At 41.8% G+C, this 21,949-nt stretch overlaps 1 protein-coding gene across 7 annotated transcripts in view; it reads left to right on the top strand.

The window, feature by feature from the left end:
- The window catches only part of khdrbs2 (KH domain containing, RNA binding, signal transduction associated 2), an 86,269-nt gene that overhangs the window by 7,024 nt on the left and 57,296 nt on the right, over positions 1-21,949 (top strand). For all 7 annotated transcript variants that reach the window (XM_030441459.1, XM_030441458.1, XM_030441457.1 and 4 more), the window contains exon 2: positions 10,760-10,887. In XM_030441459.1, the coding sequence (XP_030297319.1) occupies positions 10,760-10,887 (128 nt within the window). The remainder of the gene's footprint in view (positions 1-10,759; positions 10,888-21,949) is intronic.

Genomic DNA, 21,949 nt, shown 5'->3' with positions numbered 1-21,949 from the left:
TCATTTCAGGCGACAGAAAATGAGTGGATGAGCCGCTGCACTCAGACAATAGATATCAGATTATGTTACTGCGCCTCTTGAATGTTCGCATATAAAAGCAGAGTTAAGAGATACAGCAAAATAGAGACACAAATCTGGGGAAAGCGCAAAATGAACTAGCGCATCAGGTGTTAAGGACAGAAGCTGAATTACTGTCTTTATGATGCAAATGATACAAGTCCTCTCCCATACTTTTTTGCGAAACTGGAATGTGCTCTCTAAATCACTTTCAATCCACCTGTAAGTGACAGCACTGAAGTGTCTGCCAACTACAGCCATCACAGCTCCACACAGAAGGATTTTTTAAAATCAGTGCATGCTGATAGAGGCTAATGTGCTGTTTCATCTGACATACCAGTGATTATATCTAAACAAAAGTGCTACAGGGAGCAGGATGCAACGTGAACACAATCAGGACTGAAAGACAGAGATGTACATCGATCAATCAGATGGTTAATCATCAGAGATTTGACTCATTCTTGCTGAGAACTGGCAGCCCAGACGCCAGGATATGATGTTGGCAGCTAATGTAAGTGCAAACCACTGATACATTCACATCTGTGCATGTCACAGGCTAGGTTTCATAGTGACATGTCAACAAAATCTGTCATATCTTGTTTATGACCTGACTGTCATATAGGGAGGCAGAGGGGATTGTATTGGAGTTCTAAGCAAGCAGGTCGCCAATCATTTAGCCGCAGTAGGAGGCAGTGTTTCAACATTTGTAAGTGTGAAAGCACCGGAGATTCTTTACAGAGGCCTCAGGATCGATTTCCAGCTGTGTTTTTTTACTCTGCAGATTGGTTTGAACACAGGACTTCAGTTAAAAACAGATGATCCATGCTGTCTTTCCTGTTGGATATTGAAAGACAGTGTCTGACAAAAAAAAAAAAAAAGAAAATTACCTATATCCCCTTGACTTTTACAAAAAGGACCCAAACACTTAAAACCAAGGCAGGCAGGTAAAAAATCAAAAAGTGAGCTTTAATGAAGCCTGTAGTGCACAAACGCAAAGGCAGGCAACAAAACGGGCAAAACTCGGGGAACTCAAGCAGGATTGCAAAAATAACACAGGGGCAGAAAAAAGAGAGGAGGAAACACAGTGACACCAGGAACCGACAAGGGGTGCATCTCATTCCTCTTATCTGTCGCCTCCTCGCTTGAATTGGAAGTCATTCCTCTCCGCCATCTTGCAGGCCGTCCCAAAGCTCTTATTTGTGCTGCGATGATCGAGGACCAAGGAGCCGTCTCTGAGGAGCAATGAGCGAGGACACACGAGAGCAGCTTTCATGGAAGTCTTTTTACCGGCCGACTCGCTCCCCTTAGTGGATATCAGTTATTGATTGGACACTGCAGCCGATCTGACTGATCCGATACATCACAACATGACTGGAGTTTCAAACTGGGATGAAGACAGATAACCGATTAAACTCCCAGTTTATCTTCAAGTTTTGAATTTTTTTTTGTTTGTTTGTTTTCTGATTCACCGCCGAATTAAAAATGTGTCGGACTGACAGAACAGAAGGACCGCAAACACATTTCTACATTTATAAGAAGCTTCTATCTGTGTGACATATGTGAGGCTGATCATTCTCAAATGTTGGGTTTGATGTGTTGCATCATTTCAATTTCCCCATAAACATTTTTCTAAAGACACCACAATCATATCCGGGCATATTAAATTATGATTTCACAAATCTGAATATCAATGAATAGAGAGGCGAATGATGAATAGATAATATAAACGCATTCTGCCACATGAGATGGTTCGTGTGCCTCTGAGCAGACACAGTACACAGAATAAATACAGACTGCAGCCTGTAATTCATGCGCAGCTGTTTGTTAAACAGGTAACGGACAGAAAATCACAGGCGCAGTTTGAACTTAAAAACTCCAGAGGAAGTTTAGTTTGTGTATAACAGAAGCTTTGTTTGCATGAAAAGCATCATGTCCCGACTAATAGGTCCAATGAGTGATAAAACTGCGAAATTAAACAGGAACCAAGCTCGCTCAAACCACAAAACCAGACAGCAAAGCAGATGCAGATCCAGCTGTTGGAGTTTTTCCAGAGATCAGCCTTTGGGAAAAAAGTGATCATCCAGCAAAAGTGTTTGCCGTCTGCTTTAAAGATATTCAAACTTGTAAAACTGGTGATAATCTAGGGCACAGACAGCAGTTGAAATAATGCAGACATGAGGATAATTGCAAAATATTTATTTTAACCTACCCATGAATCAAGTTAATCAGTCTAATTTCCAAGTGTAGGCCTACACTATATTCCCTATAACTTCAATCATGTAAATGTCTGAACTGATTACACTATAAAGTTCAAAGACACGTTCACTTTTATCAAGGTAGTGATGTGATGTCTCCATGGACACTGCAGAGGATCTGTAGATTGGGTGGTCCGGGTCATGAAAATAAACATTGTAATTAATATCAGATGGGCTGCCAGTGGGTGTAGTAAAACATCTCATTAATGAGGAAAAATGTAATTACCTGCATGATAAGAAACGATATAAAGACATCTCTCCGCTAACAGAGCTCTGGGCAATTACGCACGTGGCACCATCAGTTCAACTGTATTGATTATGTAAATCTCTCGAATGACAGCTGATCCAGCTGTGATGACCTGCAGGCGTCATTGAGAACGGATGACTAATTACTCTTATGAAATACTGCCTTGTTCCCTCGTCCCTTCCCACGAATCCCTGGTGGGAGGGACTTAGATGCAATTAAAAGACGCAAGTGATGTAAACGAGGGCGCAATTTAGAGAAATGAGAAGTTATTAACTAAACAACATAAATAAATAAATAAATAAATAAATAAAAAACTAATTCCAATTAACTAATGAAACAGGAAGAAGGAGGGAAAAAGACAAAGACAGGAAGTGTACAGTAAAACGTGACACACAAGGAAATAACCTACAAAACAAAACAGGAAATTACCCTAGCCGTGACACACTTACCTATCCATATGTAATCCCCATGTCCTCCTTATCAAACCAACAGCTCCCAATGCAATGCAAACATCTGACAGAATGCATACAAACATAAAGAGGGTGCACTCTTCACAAGTACAGTTACAGGCACATATTGCAGAAACAGTGCAAACATACACTATACACCTACAGGTCATATACATGTTGGTAGTGTTATTAAAATGTGTGTATAACAGTCAGATGTTTGCATTTAAAACATAAATAATACACTGTGTTCAAACCAACAATAGCATTTAATGAATCCTCACATATGATAAAGCGTATTTGTTAAATTGCAGCTGTAGATGTGTGTTAAAGTCACACCTATATGAAATGTCATACAATTACAGGGTTTTTGCTGGATGTTTTCCATCCTTCCTGGCGTGTAAGTAGTTCTAATAAATACATGATTATTGAAACACCATCATGATTAAAATGTCTATGATTTGCCTGCTTTTTTAATATGTAATTTGCTCGGAAAGTAATTACTTTTACACTTCGCTTTCCTTGGAGATTTAATACTTTTGTCAACATGTCAGCCGCTAAATGCAAATTGCTTTGGCACCGCTCGGTTAGAAAAAAAACAAGAAAAACCCATAAACATCATGTGGCCAAACATATTACCAGCCCTTGTGCCTTTAGATTCATCAGTCCACAGTGACAAAAGACAAAGCTGAGTGCACAGCGCGTGATGCAGATCCACCCTGCCAGGCGGAGTGCTATTTCTTCAGCTCTCCGATGTGATCAAGCAATCAGTTATTGCAGAATTCAATAGGTAGAAAAAAAATCAATGAATAATTTAGCCGTCTAAAGGCTAATGGCAGCACTCAACAAAGTCTTTGTATTTTTGGCTTCTTACTGCAATTGCTTTAAATGCCTACAATGCAATCAAGCATATGAAGTAGTAATCACTCACTTTAGCATTGAGTCACCACGATTGGGAAAAAAAATCGTGACTCTAAACTCACAGCATTCGGTTAATTCAAAGGGGCCAAGTGGCAATATCATGCTTATTTTCAGGCCCATCATTTTGTTTTGGGTTACTGCTAGGATAGGTTAACATGCTTTAGTGCTCAAAGAACACTAATGAGCACTGCATTCCCGCTCCGTCTGAAATGCTCTTTTTAAGCTCCTGTCTCTTTAAGGCCCCCCCACCGCTCCTGAATACGATGCCTCCTCTGATTGGTCAGCTCACACACGCCTGACCCAGCACCGCTAACAACAACAGAACAGTTGTGCTAAATTAATTCTCATGTGCCAAACCAGCTGCTAGGCACACATTATGAGAATACATGGTGACGTGGTGTGATGTCGCAAAGTTACGGAATTGAAGTCTACTGATGAGGCGTTCGAGGAGCAGTGTTTTCTGTGGGAAAGGGGAGCTTCTTTGGTGCGGACTTTGGCCTTTTTAACTTTCTATATATCTTTCATGCACAGGAACCTATATAAAACACTGACATAGAGGCAAAAACTAAAAACACAATAGGCCTCCTTTACGAGGTTTTTAGGGGTTTTTATTGAAGGCTTACAACAAACAGGTGAATAAACGCTGTTGTAACACAGTCTGAATTACAAGTTGAGAGTCCAAACGTGTGCTTTCTAGCAATTTCCTATTTGCAGTTCCTCTTTTCTGCTCATCCATCACTTTGCAGGCTATTCAGGGTTTTCCAGCCTTTTAGCCAGCTTTGCAAAATCAAAGGTGAGCAGAGTCAAAAAAAAAAAAAAAAAGATGGGAAGGTTGCTTACTGTGTGCTTTATTTGTCTACACAGAGCACGTCAGATTCCAGGACAGTCTGCTCTGTTGAGCGCGATGAGCTTCATCTTTACGCTCCGTTTTTATCTCATCAAATTCCCGCGTGGCGTGACAGCTCGACGATGTGGGGATTAATCAAACCAGTGTTGGAAGGAATGAATTTTGATTGGATTCATTACAGCGGACTGTTTTATCACTGGATGTCTGTTTGAGCGTGTGAGTTTTCTCTGGTTCCACGTTTTTCTGTTGACCCATCAGAAACAAAAAAAAACCCCCCCAGCAGTTTAGCAAAAGACAATTTGATTTGATCTCACCAACACCGTCTTCTTCGAGTCAAAAGCACACACATTTTACAAACTCCACTTCGGCAGTAGAACAAACTGCATGCTTTAGTAGCGTGGACTGTAAGGCAAACAACAGCTGAAATCCAATAAAGCCACGATGTGGGGATAAACAGCCAAGCAGTAAACATATCATCTCCAACAAAAGATGAAGCTCCCATTCGCCTTTGCGCTTATTGAACAGCATACATGCTTCTTTACACTGATAGTAGCTCAAACATTTATTGGTGGTATTTTCTTCTTAGCAGAGTACAGAGCTTCAGGTGACTTTTAGTGGAATTCAAAGTCCAGTCCATCACAGTGTGTATTCACGACATGTATGTATGATTTGGCAACTGTTAACTTCCTGGCTTTCAAAAAAACTGAACTCACCAACATGTTTTCGAATTAAGGTTGGAATTGGGAGGGTTGGTTAAGACTTGGACTTTCCCCCGAAAGAGATCAAATCAAATCAAAATCAAATCAAGGCCAAGCCCAGGGTATGATGATCCAGATCTGTCAATATGTGAAGCAGCAGGGGCCAGGAGAGGGAGATGTTCCCGGGGCCGTGGTCCATCAGGAGGGAGTCTGAATAAAAAGAGGGGATTTGGAGGAGGAGGAGGAGGAGGAGGAGGAGGAGGAAGAAGCTTTGGAGAGTAGACAGTGAGAGAGTGAAACAGCCTTGTAGCTTGTGGGAACAGAAAAACAAAGACAAAGTTAGAGAAATGCGACGTTAGTCAGTATAAACTAACCCTAACCCTAACCCTAACCCACTGAACATGTGCATTCTAATACAACAGGTAAGTGACTCATTGAGACAGACCCACTGAAGAAGCTGGCAATCGGAGTCAAGGACTAATCAAATGTTTAGTCAGAGTCTTGAGTTTTGAGTTTAGCTTTTAAGGCCACAGCCAGATTGTCTTATGTCAGCTTGGAGGTAATTCCAGAGGAAGAGGGGGCCACGATAGGAAAAAGCCCTGCAGCCAGCTGAACCCTGGGAACCACCAGGAGCCCTGAATTCTGAGAGCGTAACGCACAAGGTGGAATATATGGTATAATGTGATCTGACATGTACAACGGGGCAAGGCATGTGCATCTTTTTATGTCATCAGCAGCACCTTAACATCCTTCACCACATCCTAAAAGTCTGATCTTATATGAATTGGGAGCTAATGCAGTGAGGATGGGATTGGTGTAATATGATACCATTTTCTTGTATGTGTTAAGACTCTAGCGGCAGCATTCTGAACCATTTGAAGACTTTCAGTGCTCTCATGCGTCAGAACCGAAAAAAGGGCAATGCAATGATCCAGTCTGGCCAAAACAAATGCATGGATCAGGATTTCTGCTGGACGAGAAGGACCTAATTTAAGCCATGTTCTCACAGTATCGATAGTGAGGTATTTAATCAAAAACACTGTGATATTTCCCTGTCCTAGAATTTAATAAATGCTTCTGAGCAGATTCCAGTATATATTTATATTGTGTTTTGCGATATTGCCTTAAAATACCACAATATTGACTTCAGTCCATATTGCCCAGCTGGTACTAATATTTTCTGGTGGTGCAGCTGGTTTACCGAAAGCCATATTTAAAATAAATCTCTGATAATAGCCAGTGAATCAAAATGCCCAATCCAGTGCTTCTAAATCTAGTTTGCTTTACTCACAAATATGGTTCTGTTTGTATATTCATTCACATTTGAATGGTTTCCCGGTCAAATTAACTTAAAATATAAGATCTAGAATATTTAGAATATATTTAAATGTTACTCAGTGGGTGTGGATGCTCCGTGTTGCTGCACAGTGACCAAAGCACATTTAATTACCCTTAAGCCGCGGCGGGCTGATTGGGCATTTTGCAGCAGAGCCTTGTCTCCTATAACTCATACAGTTGCACACATTTTTCTGGTCGCTGCCCAGCTAAACCATTTTTATTTTTTTTTCCCACTCTTGGCTGCTGAGCGGCTCCGCTGAAGCAGTTTGGGCAGCGCAACAGAGAGGATCAAGAGCACCAGAATAGTCGCTGAGAGTGTTTTACTCATTCAGTCCCCCCGATGAGATTTTTTTCATCCTGTGTGAGGACTGAAGCCGGTGACCTTCAAAGCACATTCCTGCTCCTCTGATCTCCAGGCTCCCGCCGCTGTCACATATTTGACGACGATGGTACCAGCGTGAGCGTTTCTCCAGATCTATAAAATTGTAAGCTTACTGTCCTCCTCTTCTCTCTGTTTCTCCCGTCTCTCTTGCTAACACACACACACAATCGTCTCCCGAGTTCACTGGCAGGCTGCAGACCAGGATATAGGTGTTTCCCATTATGCACTGTTCCAGAGTATAATCATCTTCACGGGCTATAAAAACATCATTACTGGTTGTTTTTTTCAAATGGTATGAACGCTATGCCCGTTTGAAATTAAAAACACCCCACATTGAAGACATAACCCAAAACAAATTCTCTCCCACATGCAGGTCTCGAGGAGCAAATGCGGGTAGTGGGACTTCACAATGAGGCGCGGAGAGCACTTTTACATCCAAATGAGCTTTATTTGATGCTGTGACTGTAACTGATGCACATGGAAATGTACCCTCTCAACTAAAAACAAAGAGTCTACAGCAAATTCTCAAAATCAAACAGCGTAGTGTTTTTCCCATGCCCTGGAGAGCGACACCCGTGTGTTTCTCTGATCTGACAGGCCTGTCAGCAGGATCAAGACATCAGCTTGTGTCTTAACAACTGTTAAAATTAATGATGGCTTATCATGTGACGGTGCTGAAGTTAAGGTTTGGTTTGGTTTAGGCACACAAACGAGTAGGTTTAAGTAAAGACTGCAGTTTTGGTTGAAAATGCTACTTTGTTCGGGTAAGGGGACCCTCATTGTCAATGGTTAGGGTTACGGTTAGAGAGAGATTGTGATCATTGTTCAAAATAAGCCAACTATGACAATCTGCATGAAATGGGAAACAAACAGCAGTCTCCCGCGTTCAAGTCCAATGTTTTGTTGACCCATCTATCCGAGGTTCAAGGTTCTTTTATTTGTCATCCGACAAAATGCAAGCTGTAGTCTGTTTATGCTTCTCAAGATACACAGTTATTGTATGGTGGAGGATGAGTTTTACAGTTTGAGGAGAAAAGCTGCTCCGTAGCCTGGCGATACAGCAGCGGATACAGCGGTGGGTGTTCACTTACGCACGATAGATGGATGCCAAAGATGGTCTGGGCGGTTGTTAATCACCCGCTGTTGAGCCTTCCTGTCCTGGGCCGTGCACGAACCATGGCAGTTTGCGACGTTTCCGGTCCGGACGCTTCACAAGAACTTGCCACGGTAATTTGGCTCAACATAAATCTCTCGTGTATGTCGACTTTGTGGTCTTTGTTGCTGTTTTTAGTGGTTTGTGCTACTCGGCATCATGCTGGCAACTGTCTGTTGTTTATGGAATGTTTATCATGTTGATCAGGTCAGCTAACAATTGCTCATTAGCACAAAACACTATGTACAGCTGAGGCGGGTGGAAATGTCTTTTCTTGTCTTGGGAATGGCATTCCATCAAATAGTTGCTTGAGTCTGAACCAAGTAATGGAACAAATGGCTCCACCGTCAGCCTCACCGCTTTATGTATATAGACTGTGTTCATATTTTCAGTTTGTCACAATACACTACTCTGTGCTCCGGATATGAATCACACCCCTTTGTGTTTGAGCACCATGGGTTGTGATTAATTCATACCCTCAGGAAAGCCACCTAACTATTTTTAAAAGGCACATTTTAGGTTCTCCTGCTATCCGCGGGCGCCTGTCTTGTGTGAAAGTGTCACGTAAGGAGGTGTGAATCAGCCGCATTGATGGGAATAAAAGGTTGGAGGGGTCTTTAAATCTGTTTCCTGTGATTTCGGCTAGAGGCTTTTGGGCACAGTCTGTACCCAGTGGCAGGCGGCGGTGGCGTGAGTTCAGCGGGTTCACTCGACACGGTCCCTTCCATTAGAGCCTCGTTGTGAGACATGCAAGTAAACTTTGTGCTTCTTCCACAAGCCTAAATAATTTGACAAAACGATGGAGTCTGATTTCAGTGCCTCCAGAAAGGGGTCATAAAAAGCAATGAACAAACTTCTCCAGTAAATATCAGCTAAGGCTCTTCCATCTGGTGCTGCTTCTTAATAACCCAGAAGGCATTTTTAAATATTGATTGGCACGCGCCCATTTTCATTTTTAGACACTTTTGCGGCTTTGGTGAGAGTCAACTTGGAGGGAAGCTGCAAAATAAAAAAAAGGGGGCAGACAGCATGTCCCAATTTAAATGATCTTGCCTCAAACAATCAGGCACAATCAGAGAGATTGTGTCATGCTGGAAGAAAGTGGCGCTTTTCAAACCGTTGCGGGTCCGTCTTTGTGATTTCACAGACAATTGCAGTATCAAACAAACGACCTCAATTTGTGGTGTACAACTGAAACCGCTGACCATAAGAAGCTGTAATGAGTGAATATCCGAGCAGAATGGAACAGAGGCGTCGTTAAGCTGGAGTTATGGATGTGAGGAAGGTCACGTCAAGGAAAAGTCTCAGAAGGAGCCTTTCACTAAACTGGAACACTTCATCCTCACAAACAGATAGAGAAAGTCAGATTCTGGTTTAACATTGATTTTAAAGGTGGGTTCGGCAACTTCTGGGGACATATCGCTGTCCTTCCTTTGTGCAAAAAAGAGAGAAATGCATTAATTCAAAGCCTGATCTGTTTTTTTAACCTCACAGCTTTGTCCACTGGCTGCTGACAGCTCAGATAAGGGTGCTCCAGTCTAAACAGCCTCTGGAGTTTCTGTAGCGCTGCTCAGGAGCAGTCGCTGACTCGTCCTCGGTCTCGTTCAGCCACGTCTTTTTGTTGTCCGGCAAGTGTGCTGCAGACCGATAGTTGTAATTCCGCTGGGTATTAATTAGCGACAGAGGAGGATCCCTGCGAGGTGAACAACAGATCATAGTGAGCACTTTGTAGGTCAAGTGATATAAAGTGCATAAGTCGAGAGGGGGCTGTGCTGTGAAGCTGAACCAGACTGTTGACCACCCTCTCAGCTCTCATATATTTCATTAAGGCCAGAGACACACAAGAGGACTGCTGGGCCAATTTGCACAAGATTTGAAGGAGCAAATCTGCAGTCTGATTGAAACCAACGATCTGCAAATATGATCTTAATATGAGAGCTCACAGATCTAATCTTCAGCACCCCAATTGACTTCTACCCGATAGTATCAGCAGTTTGACATGTTTAATCCCCCGTCTGCGTGACTCCTGCACTGTGTGGGGGTCAGAGACTGCTGGCAGCCCACAAGAGCTCAGTTTGCAAGTGAAGTGAGCCACAGCGAGCTGAGTGCGACTGTTCGCCTCTGTTGTTATTTTGATTGGAATTACTGGATCATGAGATTACAGGGCCTGATGTAAAAGGAGGTATCAGGAGTCAGTCGGATAATCTCATATCATTAAGTTTGCAATGTGAGCACATTTACAGCTGAGAGATGTACTAATCAGCCGAATATTCACCGCGCTGTGCAATGCATAGTTAAACGTGTCCTAATGTGTCGCCGCAGCCGGCGCTTCAGGATGTTGACTGATGCTTTTTTTCAGTTGCATGACAAACTAACTATCTTCTTATCCTGTTTCTTTGTTTTGTCTTCCTGCAGAGATTGAAAAGTGCGAGGGCGATGAATTGAGAAAAGATGGCGACATGAAGAAATACCTAGATATCATCAGCAATAAAAACATCAAGCTCTCCGAAAGAGTTCTCATTCCAATCCAACAGTATCCCAAGGTAAGAGACACGACGGCCACGCCCTACACCTGACCATTAACAGATATCTGCAGTATTTTCAAACCACCAGAACAGTCAAACTGCAAAGCAAGATGGGAGAATTAAATTTTAGTTGTCTGTCAGTGGACTCTTAAGGCTCAGTGTCAGATATTGATGGAGTCTTCTGTCCATATTCTGCACTCATTTTGTTCATCTTTCACACGTTTTCGGAACACTTATGGATAGGGACTAACCAGTTGCCCCTCCAGTAGTTATGGGGGGCAGTGCAGCCAGTAGTTCAAGTGAGACAAGGCCACAGGACAAGAGGGAGAAGTTTTAAAAATGGCAGATCTGATTGAGGAGAGATTATGAGAGACGGTGAGAGGTTTCAAACATCTGTCTGATGTTACTTCGTTCAATCTGGCCCAACACTTGTTTCTAGCTAAAAAACACTGTAAATATAAATAAAACAATTGATATGATTAATTCGTTAATATGAGTAGTTATGTATGCTGTTTTGTTTTGTAAGGTACTATTATATGTTTCTCATATAATGAGCATGGTGGAAACTTTGCAAAAGAAGTCAGTTTGGGTCATGCGAGGTAAGAAAAAAACATGTTGAGGCAGAGACAGTGGCACACAGACAGAAGACATTTCCAACAAAGCTGGCAAGAGGACTTCTTCTGTACAGATGGGAATTCTGAGGCAGTATGTCTTATTTGCAAGCAATCTGTTGCTGTAGCGAAGGAGGACAATATCCCTCATCACTACGACCCTGAACATGCAGCATCTTTTTCAAATAAAGCCTTATTGTGACTAGAGATGCACCGATCAGGATTTTTGAGGCCGATCACCGATCACCGAAAGCAGTATCTGCCGATCCCGATATTGCCGATCACCGATCACAGCGTCGAATCCATAAATTCTTCTATATTATTGTCTTGTATAACTTTCATATATTTAATTAATGATTCTTCTTACACAACATTGACATTGTATTAGTAAGTATAAAAATTAGGAGATGAGAAAGTATCATGAATTGAACACCGTTTTATTGCAGGCTGAGGCAATGTGCAATATTTCACACTCTAGAGACTCTCTTAGAGACAACTTGGACTCAGCTTACATAGAGTAACTGTAGCTTACTAGTGGGAATGCATGCAGTCAGGATGGGAATTTTGTCATTTTAGGGGCAAGTCCATTTGGCCTGCACTTTTTTTTCAGGGGTACCAAGGCCACATGACAGGGCACAAAGGCCACTGAGTAAAATGTGTTGATTTACCTTTCAGACTGATACCATAACATCCAAATTTATAATAAGACACGGATTGTGTATTACATTTTTTTTTTATACCAAAATCAAGTTAAAGTTACATTAGAAAGTAGTTGTTAAGTAGGGTTAGGGTGAGGTGGGTTTTGTGACACCTCACTGAATATTAGTGTTATTGAATATTTCTCCCAATAGAAATTCCCCAAAATTATGGCAAAGCACATTTTTTCCAAACAAAAAATTGTAGAATAACCAGCAGGAGACCACTGATGTGTGGAGTGATTTTGGTGGCACTACACTCTGAATAATAGTGAAGTTATTGAATTTTTTGTAGTTTCTCTTTTCGGTGTTGCACTTTGTAGAGGGTCCCTGCGCCCTCGTCTCACAGACGGCTGACCATACAGACCAGAGTTAATGTCCAGACGCTCGTTTTGATTAACATACGGTTGTAGCTCGTTGTCTACCTTACTACGGTAGAAAAGAGCCGTCGTTTGTGTTTTAACAAGGTTTAACTTATGAGTTATTGATCCGGGAAGTTCGAATCTGTGAATATATTTCCAACTTTACCGGACTAAATCCTACCAAATAAGTCAGTTACGTATCATGTCAAAACCGGCTGAGCTCGCTCGCTGTGCTGTAAGCTTCGTTCTTCTGTTTTGAGACGCTGCTGCTGTTTGAGAGGCTTTCACGTGAGATCGTCGATGTGATGATGATACTCCACCTGCGCGAACCGTGGACTCACTGAAGTTACTGTGAGTGACTACTGTGCACCCCGGTGGCTGTAATTAAAGGCAAGCTCCCTACGCTGACCGGGCCAGGGGCACAGAGGCCACTGTGGCCGTACGATGAGTTTTTTTTTCACGGGGCATCAAGGCCAAAGTGCGGGGCAACGGCAGCCATGAAATTCCCTCCCTGCATGCAGTTAATGCACTGTCTTTATACTTAAACGTCATCTGATGGCCTGATGTGATCTATTTTGAGAACTCCGATCAAAACCGATAGGGGCATTATCGGCCGATTGCGATCGGTTGCCGATCGATCGGTGCATCTCTAATTGTGACTAGAACATGTAATGCTAAGTTGTTATTTAGTTATATAAAAGCTAAAATACTATGTAATTAAAGCATCATTAAAGGTTTTAGTTTTGGCCCTCCTCTGGAAAAGTTTTGGACAGTTTGTCTTGGTGCTCTAGGTTCCCCTTCTCCACCATTTTTGGCTGAAAATCAGTGAAAAACCCTCAAAGAGACGAACAGAAAGTCATCAGGCAGTGTCTGTTTATTTTCATGTAGTCATCAAAAAATAAAAGTTTTCGCACACTAAAGCACTCAAGGGTACAGTGGAGAACAATGACCATAAATCACTGCATGACACAGTGCGTGTTATTCTGAGTTATGCAATGTCAGTACTGACAGAGTTTGAAATGTGGCCTAATGAGGCTGCTCCGTCAGGCGGCTCAGCCACAGCGCACAGCTGCTTGTGTGGAGAACCAGGAAGCTTTAGTGCCACTGTAATCAAGGAAACCTGCTCCACTGACTATGGCAGGTAGGCTGAAGAATAATGGCCTCTGTGAAGCAACACAGCATTCAGCACCGCATATTTCCATGTAGTGTATAGATTATCTGTCCCCCTCTGATTGTACATATGTACTGCATATGTAATGTTGGTAGACTAACAGCTTAGTGTCAGCCCCAGGGCACTGGATATTTATTGATACAATTTGCTGTATCTATTGGGTTTTCTTTTTCAATATCTGTATCCTTTCTTTCTTTTTTAAAAAAATACAGAATATATTTGTGTATAGCTGTCATGTTGATGGCAAATGTCATCATTTGTTTTAAGTCATTTATCAAGAAAAATTCTTATCTGAAAACATATGTTTTTAATTTTGAGATAAATGGAAAATGCATTCAAAGTTGGTTATACCTATTTGTAATGGTTAAAGCAGCTATAGGAAGTGTTAGGTTTGATGATTCTGGAGGCCCCTGTGGACTAAAGCTGTATGAGCACGACTTCCTCTCATAAAGTCCCAGATCTGGCAAGCAGTGCATTTATATTGTAGGCTAGTAAAAGAGGGAATGTTTAATACTACTATACTACTACAAGCAGACAACTTTTAAAATGCTTTTTCCCTGAATGGAGTTCGGATCGATCAGAGCTATGCTCAGCTGAGACGTTTTTCCAAAACTTACCATGTAGTCTTCCTTTCTCGCTCACTCCCCTCCATGGCACATTTTAACTGTCCTGACTCGATACGAGTAGATATGTTATTGAACAGCTCTGGGTGTCTGCAAACGACCACGATTAGTGATTATTATCGTCTCCTCCATTGTTTTTCGTGTTCAATGTCTGGACATTGGTGACGTGAACATCATGGATAGGCTTTCACCACACAGTGTCAAGAGATAGTCATGCAAATGCTTACTTTACATGTCAATGTCAATGACAAAACCTATATTTGCCTGTTAGCATTGATTTCTAATGGGATCTCCTGTTTGCTTTGACCACAACATTAGTAATCATCCCTCCCTAGTTATCCTAAGGTTTTCTCCTTTAATTGCTTTTGCCGATGCATCTTGTTTTGAGGGATGTAAACTTTTTACCATCATACGCTTCTGTCTGACAGTGCTAATATATAAAACCTGCATGGCTCCCTTCTTCTTTGAACGACACCCTCTTGTTTCCAAGTACTCATTCGAAGTTGCTCACTTCTGGTCACTTTTCCTCTTGTTCTCACTGCCAGGGTGTCAGTAAGAGTTATAGAGGATAGATCCTCAACAAAACACGGACGGTGTCTCAAGTAAAGTTCATTTCTATGTCGAGGCATGCCCCATGATGTTTGAAAATGTAGTTTACTGATTTTCCAGTCTCATTAGAGAAGGACTCGAGACAAGTGGAGGGCAGAAGGAACATTTAACTACTCCTCAGGAGCTAGGGCGGCATACTTGAGTCCAGTGAGCCCCACAGGACACTCTGTAGAAATCAATTTGCTGTTTCCTCCTCAGGATCAGCGCTGAAAAAAGTAATTAAGCTGTGTTCAGGAACTCCTAACTCCATTACATTGATTTCAAATCTATAAAAAAAAATGCCAATTGAGCCTGTTTCTTGGGAGAAGAAGACCCACAGTCACTCAGAGAGATCTCTCTGTCCTTGTGTTTCTGGCTCATTAGGCGCATTCTCTGGCCAAGTGTTCGGAAGTACTTTTTAATTGTGAAGACTGAATATTCCCCAAACTTGCGGCACACATGCAGAGGGCCGGTTGAGATGGAACAGAATGATATGACTTGATACTTTATGGCTATATTGCAATAAACATCATAGATCTTGATATTTAGAAATATTCTCGAAAGCACTTTATGAATGCAAGTAATAGATGCCTTATGGCTGTACTTGAGCATGACAGCCAGTTGTTGGTCCTAACCTTTCCAATTACCACCGATCTCACAGCTGTTGACTTCTGTGAGCAGCGATCAAATTTCTTACTCGTTCAGTTGTCTGAAAACAGAAAGCTGATGTTCACCATCATGCCAATTTTGCACTGGACACATTTTTTCACATGACCTCTGCATTACACGAAACATGGATTAAACACAGGATTGAGATCACAAACGTACCTGGGCAACTATTACAAGGTCCCCAGGTTCTAACAGTCTGGTGCAAATAGGGATTAAAAACAAACTGAGGCAGAGCTCTTGATACAAGGAATAGCAGATTGCGAGAGCCAATGTGCCTTTTCGTTGTGTTGTACATTTGCATGTGTCAACATTAGAGCAAAACAGGCTTGTATTTTGCATTTTGATGGGGTGAGGTCTCCTCTAGAAGTCTTACAGTTCATCAATAAAGGTCTAAAAAGAAGGTAGGAATGAGCCTTGTTGGTAACGGCTTTTGCAAAAGACTTCCACAATGGTTTGTAAAGTATGGTTCATACCTTTAGAGGTTTAGGATAGATGTGAAATAGTATATATACATATGTACATACTTAACTGTACTGTAGGCACCTGTCAGTCCAGTCCAGAATTAAACGGAAACACCAATAGTTTCCAACATACTGATTCTATTGGCCGGGGAAACAATTCCCTCTCTGAGACTACACATTGGGAGAAAAATGAAAAGATAGAAGATAGAGTGTTTTATCTCTGTCCTGCCTGCTGGTTAATTGCATTCACCTGGTGTCCCAGGTGAGAGTCAGCTCCTGATCAGATGGTTAATGAAAACCAGCGGAGCCACCAACCACTGAGACAGATAATTGAGATAGGTTTTTAAAAATGTCAGTCAGTCTCGTCGTAAACAAAAAAATGTACAGGATCAAAATCCTGCTGCTGTCTGGCGAACATAACGGTGCCGGGTCTGCGGAGGGTGCACAGCAGTGCAGTCCAGAGGGACGGAGCAGTTGTCTAACAACAGCTTCTGCGACCTAAATGCACAGTCAGCACCACACAAGACTGCAGTGTCACTATCTTGAACATCTTGGTAACACTGCACTTTCAGTTAATTGTAATTAGCCACATGAAGGAACTCTTTGATCAAGTGCACAAGAGGATGCGACAAAAAGCAGAGCAGAGCTCGGAGAAGATGAGTACGATGCTGCACGCAGCAGAGACCTTGAGTTCAAAACAGGTCATTCTCACGGAGTTGAGACAGTACGGCCTTGAAGTGATGCAATATTCATGTCCGGACAAAACTCTTCAGACAAAATGTGAAGTTTAAGCAATGAAACTAATTGATTTTCTGAATGTTTGATGATATTGTGTAATAATTCACTCTTTTAACAGCCGCATGATGGATTAATTGTTGTATAGATTGCTTTTAATGCTTTTGTAAAGCAATTTGTTTTTGGGTCTTGGATTTACTGTTGTGAAAAATGTTGATACATTGTGGCTGCACAGACATGAATTCTGGCCAGTTTTCACTGATCAATTTAAATTTTTTGACTAACAACCTTTGGCCCCCACCGAGAGGCACAAAACTAATTGGTTTTATTTTATGTCACCCTGGGAGCCGACTTTCTCAATAATGTCCAGTCTGCCGTTCTGTCACTGGCAGCAGAATAAAGTATAAAATGTCATAAGTCTGTTTGTTTTCTTCTTGCCTCAGCAGTCTAATAGTGCTAATTCCTGCTTACAGCTGCCACATTCCTGCAACGTAATTAGATGCAAAGTGATTCAATGAAATCATTCTTTATGGAACACTGACAGACGGATACGGAGGACCGCTTTCACTGCAGTCATTTTGACGCGTCATAGAAGGAATAACACAGGTGCTTGGAAAAACACTGATGATGGCATCATTCCACTGGCTTGGAGAGCTTACCTTATGTAAGCTCTCATTAATTCTCTGATTCTGTCCAGCTGAGCCTTTTGACAAGTCAAAATGTCCTCTGAGAAAAAGAGTCTGTTAAGTCCTCATTTATAATATCTCTGAGATTTATACTTGAACAACCAGCGCTCTTGCGGTGTGCTTACGTTTGATAAAGCTGCCGAGCACAGAAAAACAAATCGCCCTGCTCATTGTTACCATATCATGAGAACGTGTTTCAGCTGGAAGCGCTCATAGGAATTAATCTGGCTAAAACATGCTCCTTTTATTCCCACAATAAAGAAGAAATAAGTTTTGGAGCAGTTTGTGCATTTTCCCCTCAAAAACCCCTTTTGCTTTAAGAAACCCCATTTGTAACTCACGCACCTGTGGTCTGTAAATCTCAAATCGGCTTAAACCTCGCGGCAGCTGTCTCGTGATTTCGCCCCTCTTTAATGCCAGCACAAGTGAATAAACAATTAAACAGGCAAGGTCTGGTCGGGAACAGCCGTGGAGGAAAAAACTGAAAAGAGAAAGAGAGAGAAGGGCAAGAAATTAATACATGATTATCAGGGGGTTAAAAGCAAACGGAAGCACACACGCGCTCGATATTGATTGTGAATCTGCTCTAGGAATGAAGCCCTTGTTCCGTGGCAGTTTATGTTAATCACGGCTTCTACAATGCAACAGATAATTGACTCAAACTTTGTCGAGCTTTGAGTCAGACAGACAGCGGCTACTTTTGCACAGCATGCGTGTAAGCAGCTTTCAGTCAAAATCAAAAGTCAGCGCCGACACAGCATATTAAAGGGGTATTTTATTTAATTTCACTCTTCAGTTAGCACGGCAACGCGTACATTTATTGCACCACATACAGATAGAAGCTAATTTTCAATATGGTCCGTGGGCAAGGGCTGCCAGCAAACAGCGGTAAGAGACAGATTCAGTGTGTTCAGCACTGTAATACGATAGGCACACAACTACAATCGCACACTACACAACTTTCTCAACCCTGATCATGGGCCTCAGCGCATAACTGATCATCCTGTCAAATCTAAAATAATTCTAAAATTATAATGATACGTTCTATTCAGAATTCAGCGTCCAGGATGTGCAATAATATAACCACTGTAACATTCTGATTGGTTTATTTTCTCCAGAAGTCCTCCCCTGATGTACCACAAGGCATCTGTAAACTAATAGTAGATTCCACATGTCACACCACACTTGCTCGCTGAATAAGAAATTCACTTTTAGCAGTCAGCATCTGAAATACATTAGCGGGGTGGAGAGCTGACAGGGGAGGCATATTTACTTGAAAACAGAATAAATCTCCAACTTCACAGTAAAATCTCTAAATTAATTTTGTGTTTTTTCTTTTTTTTGTTTTGTTTAGTTTGTTTATTTGCATGATAGGATACGAAAATGAGCAGAAATTTCAGACCTGGTAAAAGCTTGCCGAACGCATCATTCACTGGCAGTGACTGGTGCATTTTGCGCACCGCTCTCTGTAAAATGTACATTAGGTCTTGTTGTCGTTTCACAGCCTGTCAAGATAAAGACGTTCAGCCTTGGAGCCCTCCTCCGGTGACCTTCCCATCGCTTTCTATCTATAATCTCTGAAAAAGTGATGAATCCTTGAAGACGAGGTTGATCTCTGCTAACGGGAGGAGAGGAGGTACATCTGTACCTGTCCCGGTCTGACATGTAAACAAATGATACGCTCACAGCCGCTAATGGACGTCTTGAGAATGAGCGCAGCGAACGCTCCTTACTCAGCAAAAAATATGATTAAGATAATCAGCATAGTCATTTTCATTATCTCTTAACTAGAATTTATCCTCTGCTGTTTAATGAGACAGCTTGATTAGCATCTCATAACCTTGGGGCATGAAATAGATTTTCAATGGCTGATACTGTCTGGTAGTCCAGAGTTGGGAGTATTCGGCGTGTGTGTGTGTGTGTGTGTGTGTGTGTGTGAGTGAGAATGAAAAAAAAAAAAAATGATTTCTGCCCTTTTAATTTGAATAAATTGGACATATTTCTACTCTTGTCACATTTAAAACAAGCTAGTTACCTCCGCTGGGTATGTGCTTTAACCAATCATCCTGCAGGTACACACGCACACATGCACACACACACACACACACACAGCCCACAACACATTAAATCGTATTGTGTCCTTGTGGGAGCCACAATTTTGAGCTTATCAGTCTTGGGTTATTGTGACCTTTAAATAGTGCAGCAGCCGCGGTCTATCCATAGAGAAATCCCATTTTTGTCTGCCCAGAGATGTCAGTGTCCCAAAGAAAGGCCTATCATGTGGAAAGGTGTTTTGCCTAGATAAGTGCTGAATACAGTGGCGGGAGCGCCGAGTGTGAATTAAAATTAAGCACTTGTTTGATAGCATCACGGTTCTTCCTTGGATCCGGTGGAGTCGGTGTTTGCGTGATGACTTTGTCGAGCACAATGCTGCTGAGATATAATACAGATAAATACACTCCCCAGTGTATACAATCATCCCACATATGCTCCATACGAATTACAAGACTAACAGGATTTTCTAGCATGTATGTGTTAGCTCTGGGAATGTGACAAACTCGAGTGGAATGTCAGCGCGCCGCAAAGATTCACTTGATTTTCGAGTGCGCCGTTGATTGACACTGTTGTCTCACGGTGCGGCGTGTAATAGAAATGAAGGAGCTGCTCTCAGCTGGAGAAAATTAAAGCTAATTGCGACTAATGGTGAGGCCGCCTCAGGACGGTCGGGGAAAACAAAAATAAAGTAATGTGTGTTTTGAATTGCATTGTATCCCTCATTAAAGCTGCTCTAATTAATAACAGTGCATCTAATTACTGCGTGTGATGTTGACGTGGAAAAACATGTCACCCAAAATCGTGTCTGTGGTTCGCCTCAGCTACACGGAGCGTTTTAGCATCTTTCAGCCCACTGTTTTGGTTTTGAGCCCCACGTCATTGCTTTTATGGTTGTAACTCATAGTTACACAACTCCAAATTTGGGCTTATTTGTTTGGCTATAACAGTCTTAGCTGAAATTAGCTGAAAATATGTCACGGTTGTTTACAACATATTCTGTTGATTCTAAAGTGGCAACAAATAACACAAAGAAAAAACAACAAATGTTGCTGTTTTAGATTTTCTGAATGTGAGATTTAAAAAAAAAAATACATATATTTCTTAAGGTACAATATGAAAGAACTGGCCACATGTTGAATTAATACTCAAATCAAATAGGGGGCAGCATATCACTAAAATAAAGGATATCCGTCTAACTGTAGCTGCTGTCAGCTGGTTAGCTCAGTTAGCAGGGCAGTTCGCGGCCCATGCAACGAGCACCTGGAATGGGGTGGGCAGGAGCTTGCTGGTTAGCATGCTAACTTGCGGCTGTATCTCCTTAACATACAGTCAGCGTTCTTATTTCTTCACATTCTGTTGATCATTTCAGTCCACTTTTGAATGTTACAATCTCGCTCCTTTAAAGTTGCAGTTTGATGTCTGTGAGCACACGCCCAGCGTCACTTTTTAATCAAAACAAAATGGAAAAATACATTCCCCTCTCATTCATTAATTTCCCAACAGTATAGCGATCATATTACATACTGTAATGTGTACGTTATAGCATTATATTAAGAGTGAAAATGAGACACAGTGACAGTGTTGATTTTTTATCTTCCTTTTGTTGCATTTGGAAGAGGATTTGTAATGTTCTGCCTCTCCAGTTTCTGAAGAAGTGGAGGAGATTCGATGCAGAAAAGTCGTTTGTCATTTAGAGGCTGAAGCTTGTTATGGAGCTCAGGTTGTACAAATTGATTTGTCTTCGCTCTAACAGGAAAACTAGGTAACCGCTGCTGCTGCTGCTGCTGCTGCTGCTGCAGCTGGAGTAAAACACAACCGATCTGGATCACTTTCATAGGACTGAATATATCATATTAGTTGTGTTGCGTTATTTTGGCATTGCTAGCTGCTCATCTGCTTTGGTCTTGGCCGAAGTTGCTTGTCGCCTGATCCATAATGATGATGTGTGTTTTGTTTTCTGTCTCTGTGTGGAGGCTGTTCAGGGTTTGTGATTGGGAATTGGGATTTTTTTATTGGGACATTCTGCTCCAGTTTGTTGTGATGAAGCATCAGTAAGATCTGGGTTATTTTTTAACTCAGCGCAAATGAACTTTATGCTCAGCGTTTTTCTTTTTTTTTTCCCCAGGTTTCTACTGGTTTTATGGTTTCACTCATCTCTCTGTGAAACGCTTTTGCGATTTAGACTCTTTGAACTCTCGTGGTGCAGTGTATGATCCTACAAAGACTGCCCGCATATGTCCGAAGTTGTTTAATGATGTTTTGACAGCGAAACATCCTCTCTTAAGGCAACAGTTGGAAAGCCATACCTTAATATCAGATTATCAGTATTAACACTGACTTCAAACGCTCCATTTGATGATTGATTCCTCTCTAAAAGGCTCTCCAAGTGAACAGTAGCAAATCTCCTCTGCTCGTCATGCGAGC

The sequence above is a fragment of the Sparus aurata genome, chromosome 15, assembly GCF_900880675.1.
Source record: "Sparus aurata chromosome 15, fSpaAur1.1, whole genome shotgun sequence".
Taxonomy (NCBI): Eukaryota; Metazoa; Chordata; class Actinopteri; order Spariformes; family Sparidae; genus Sparus; species Sparus aurata.
The sequence above is the reverse complement of the archived record's forward strand: the minus strand, read 5'-3'. Positions and strand labels throughout refer to the sequence as shown.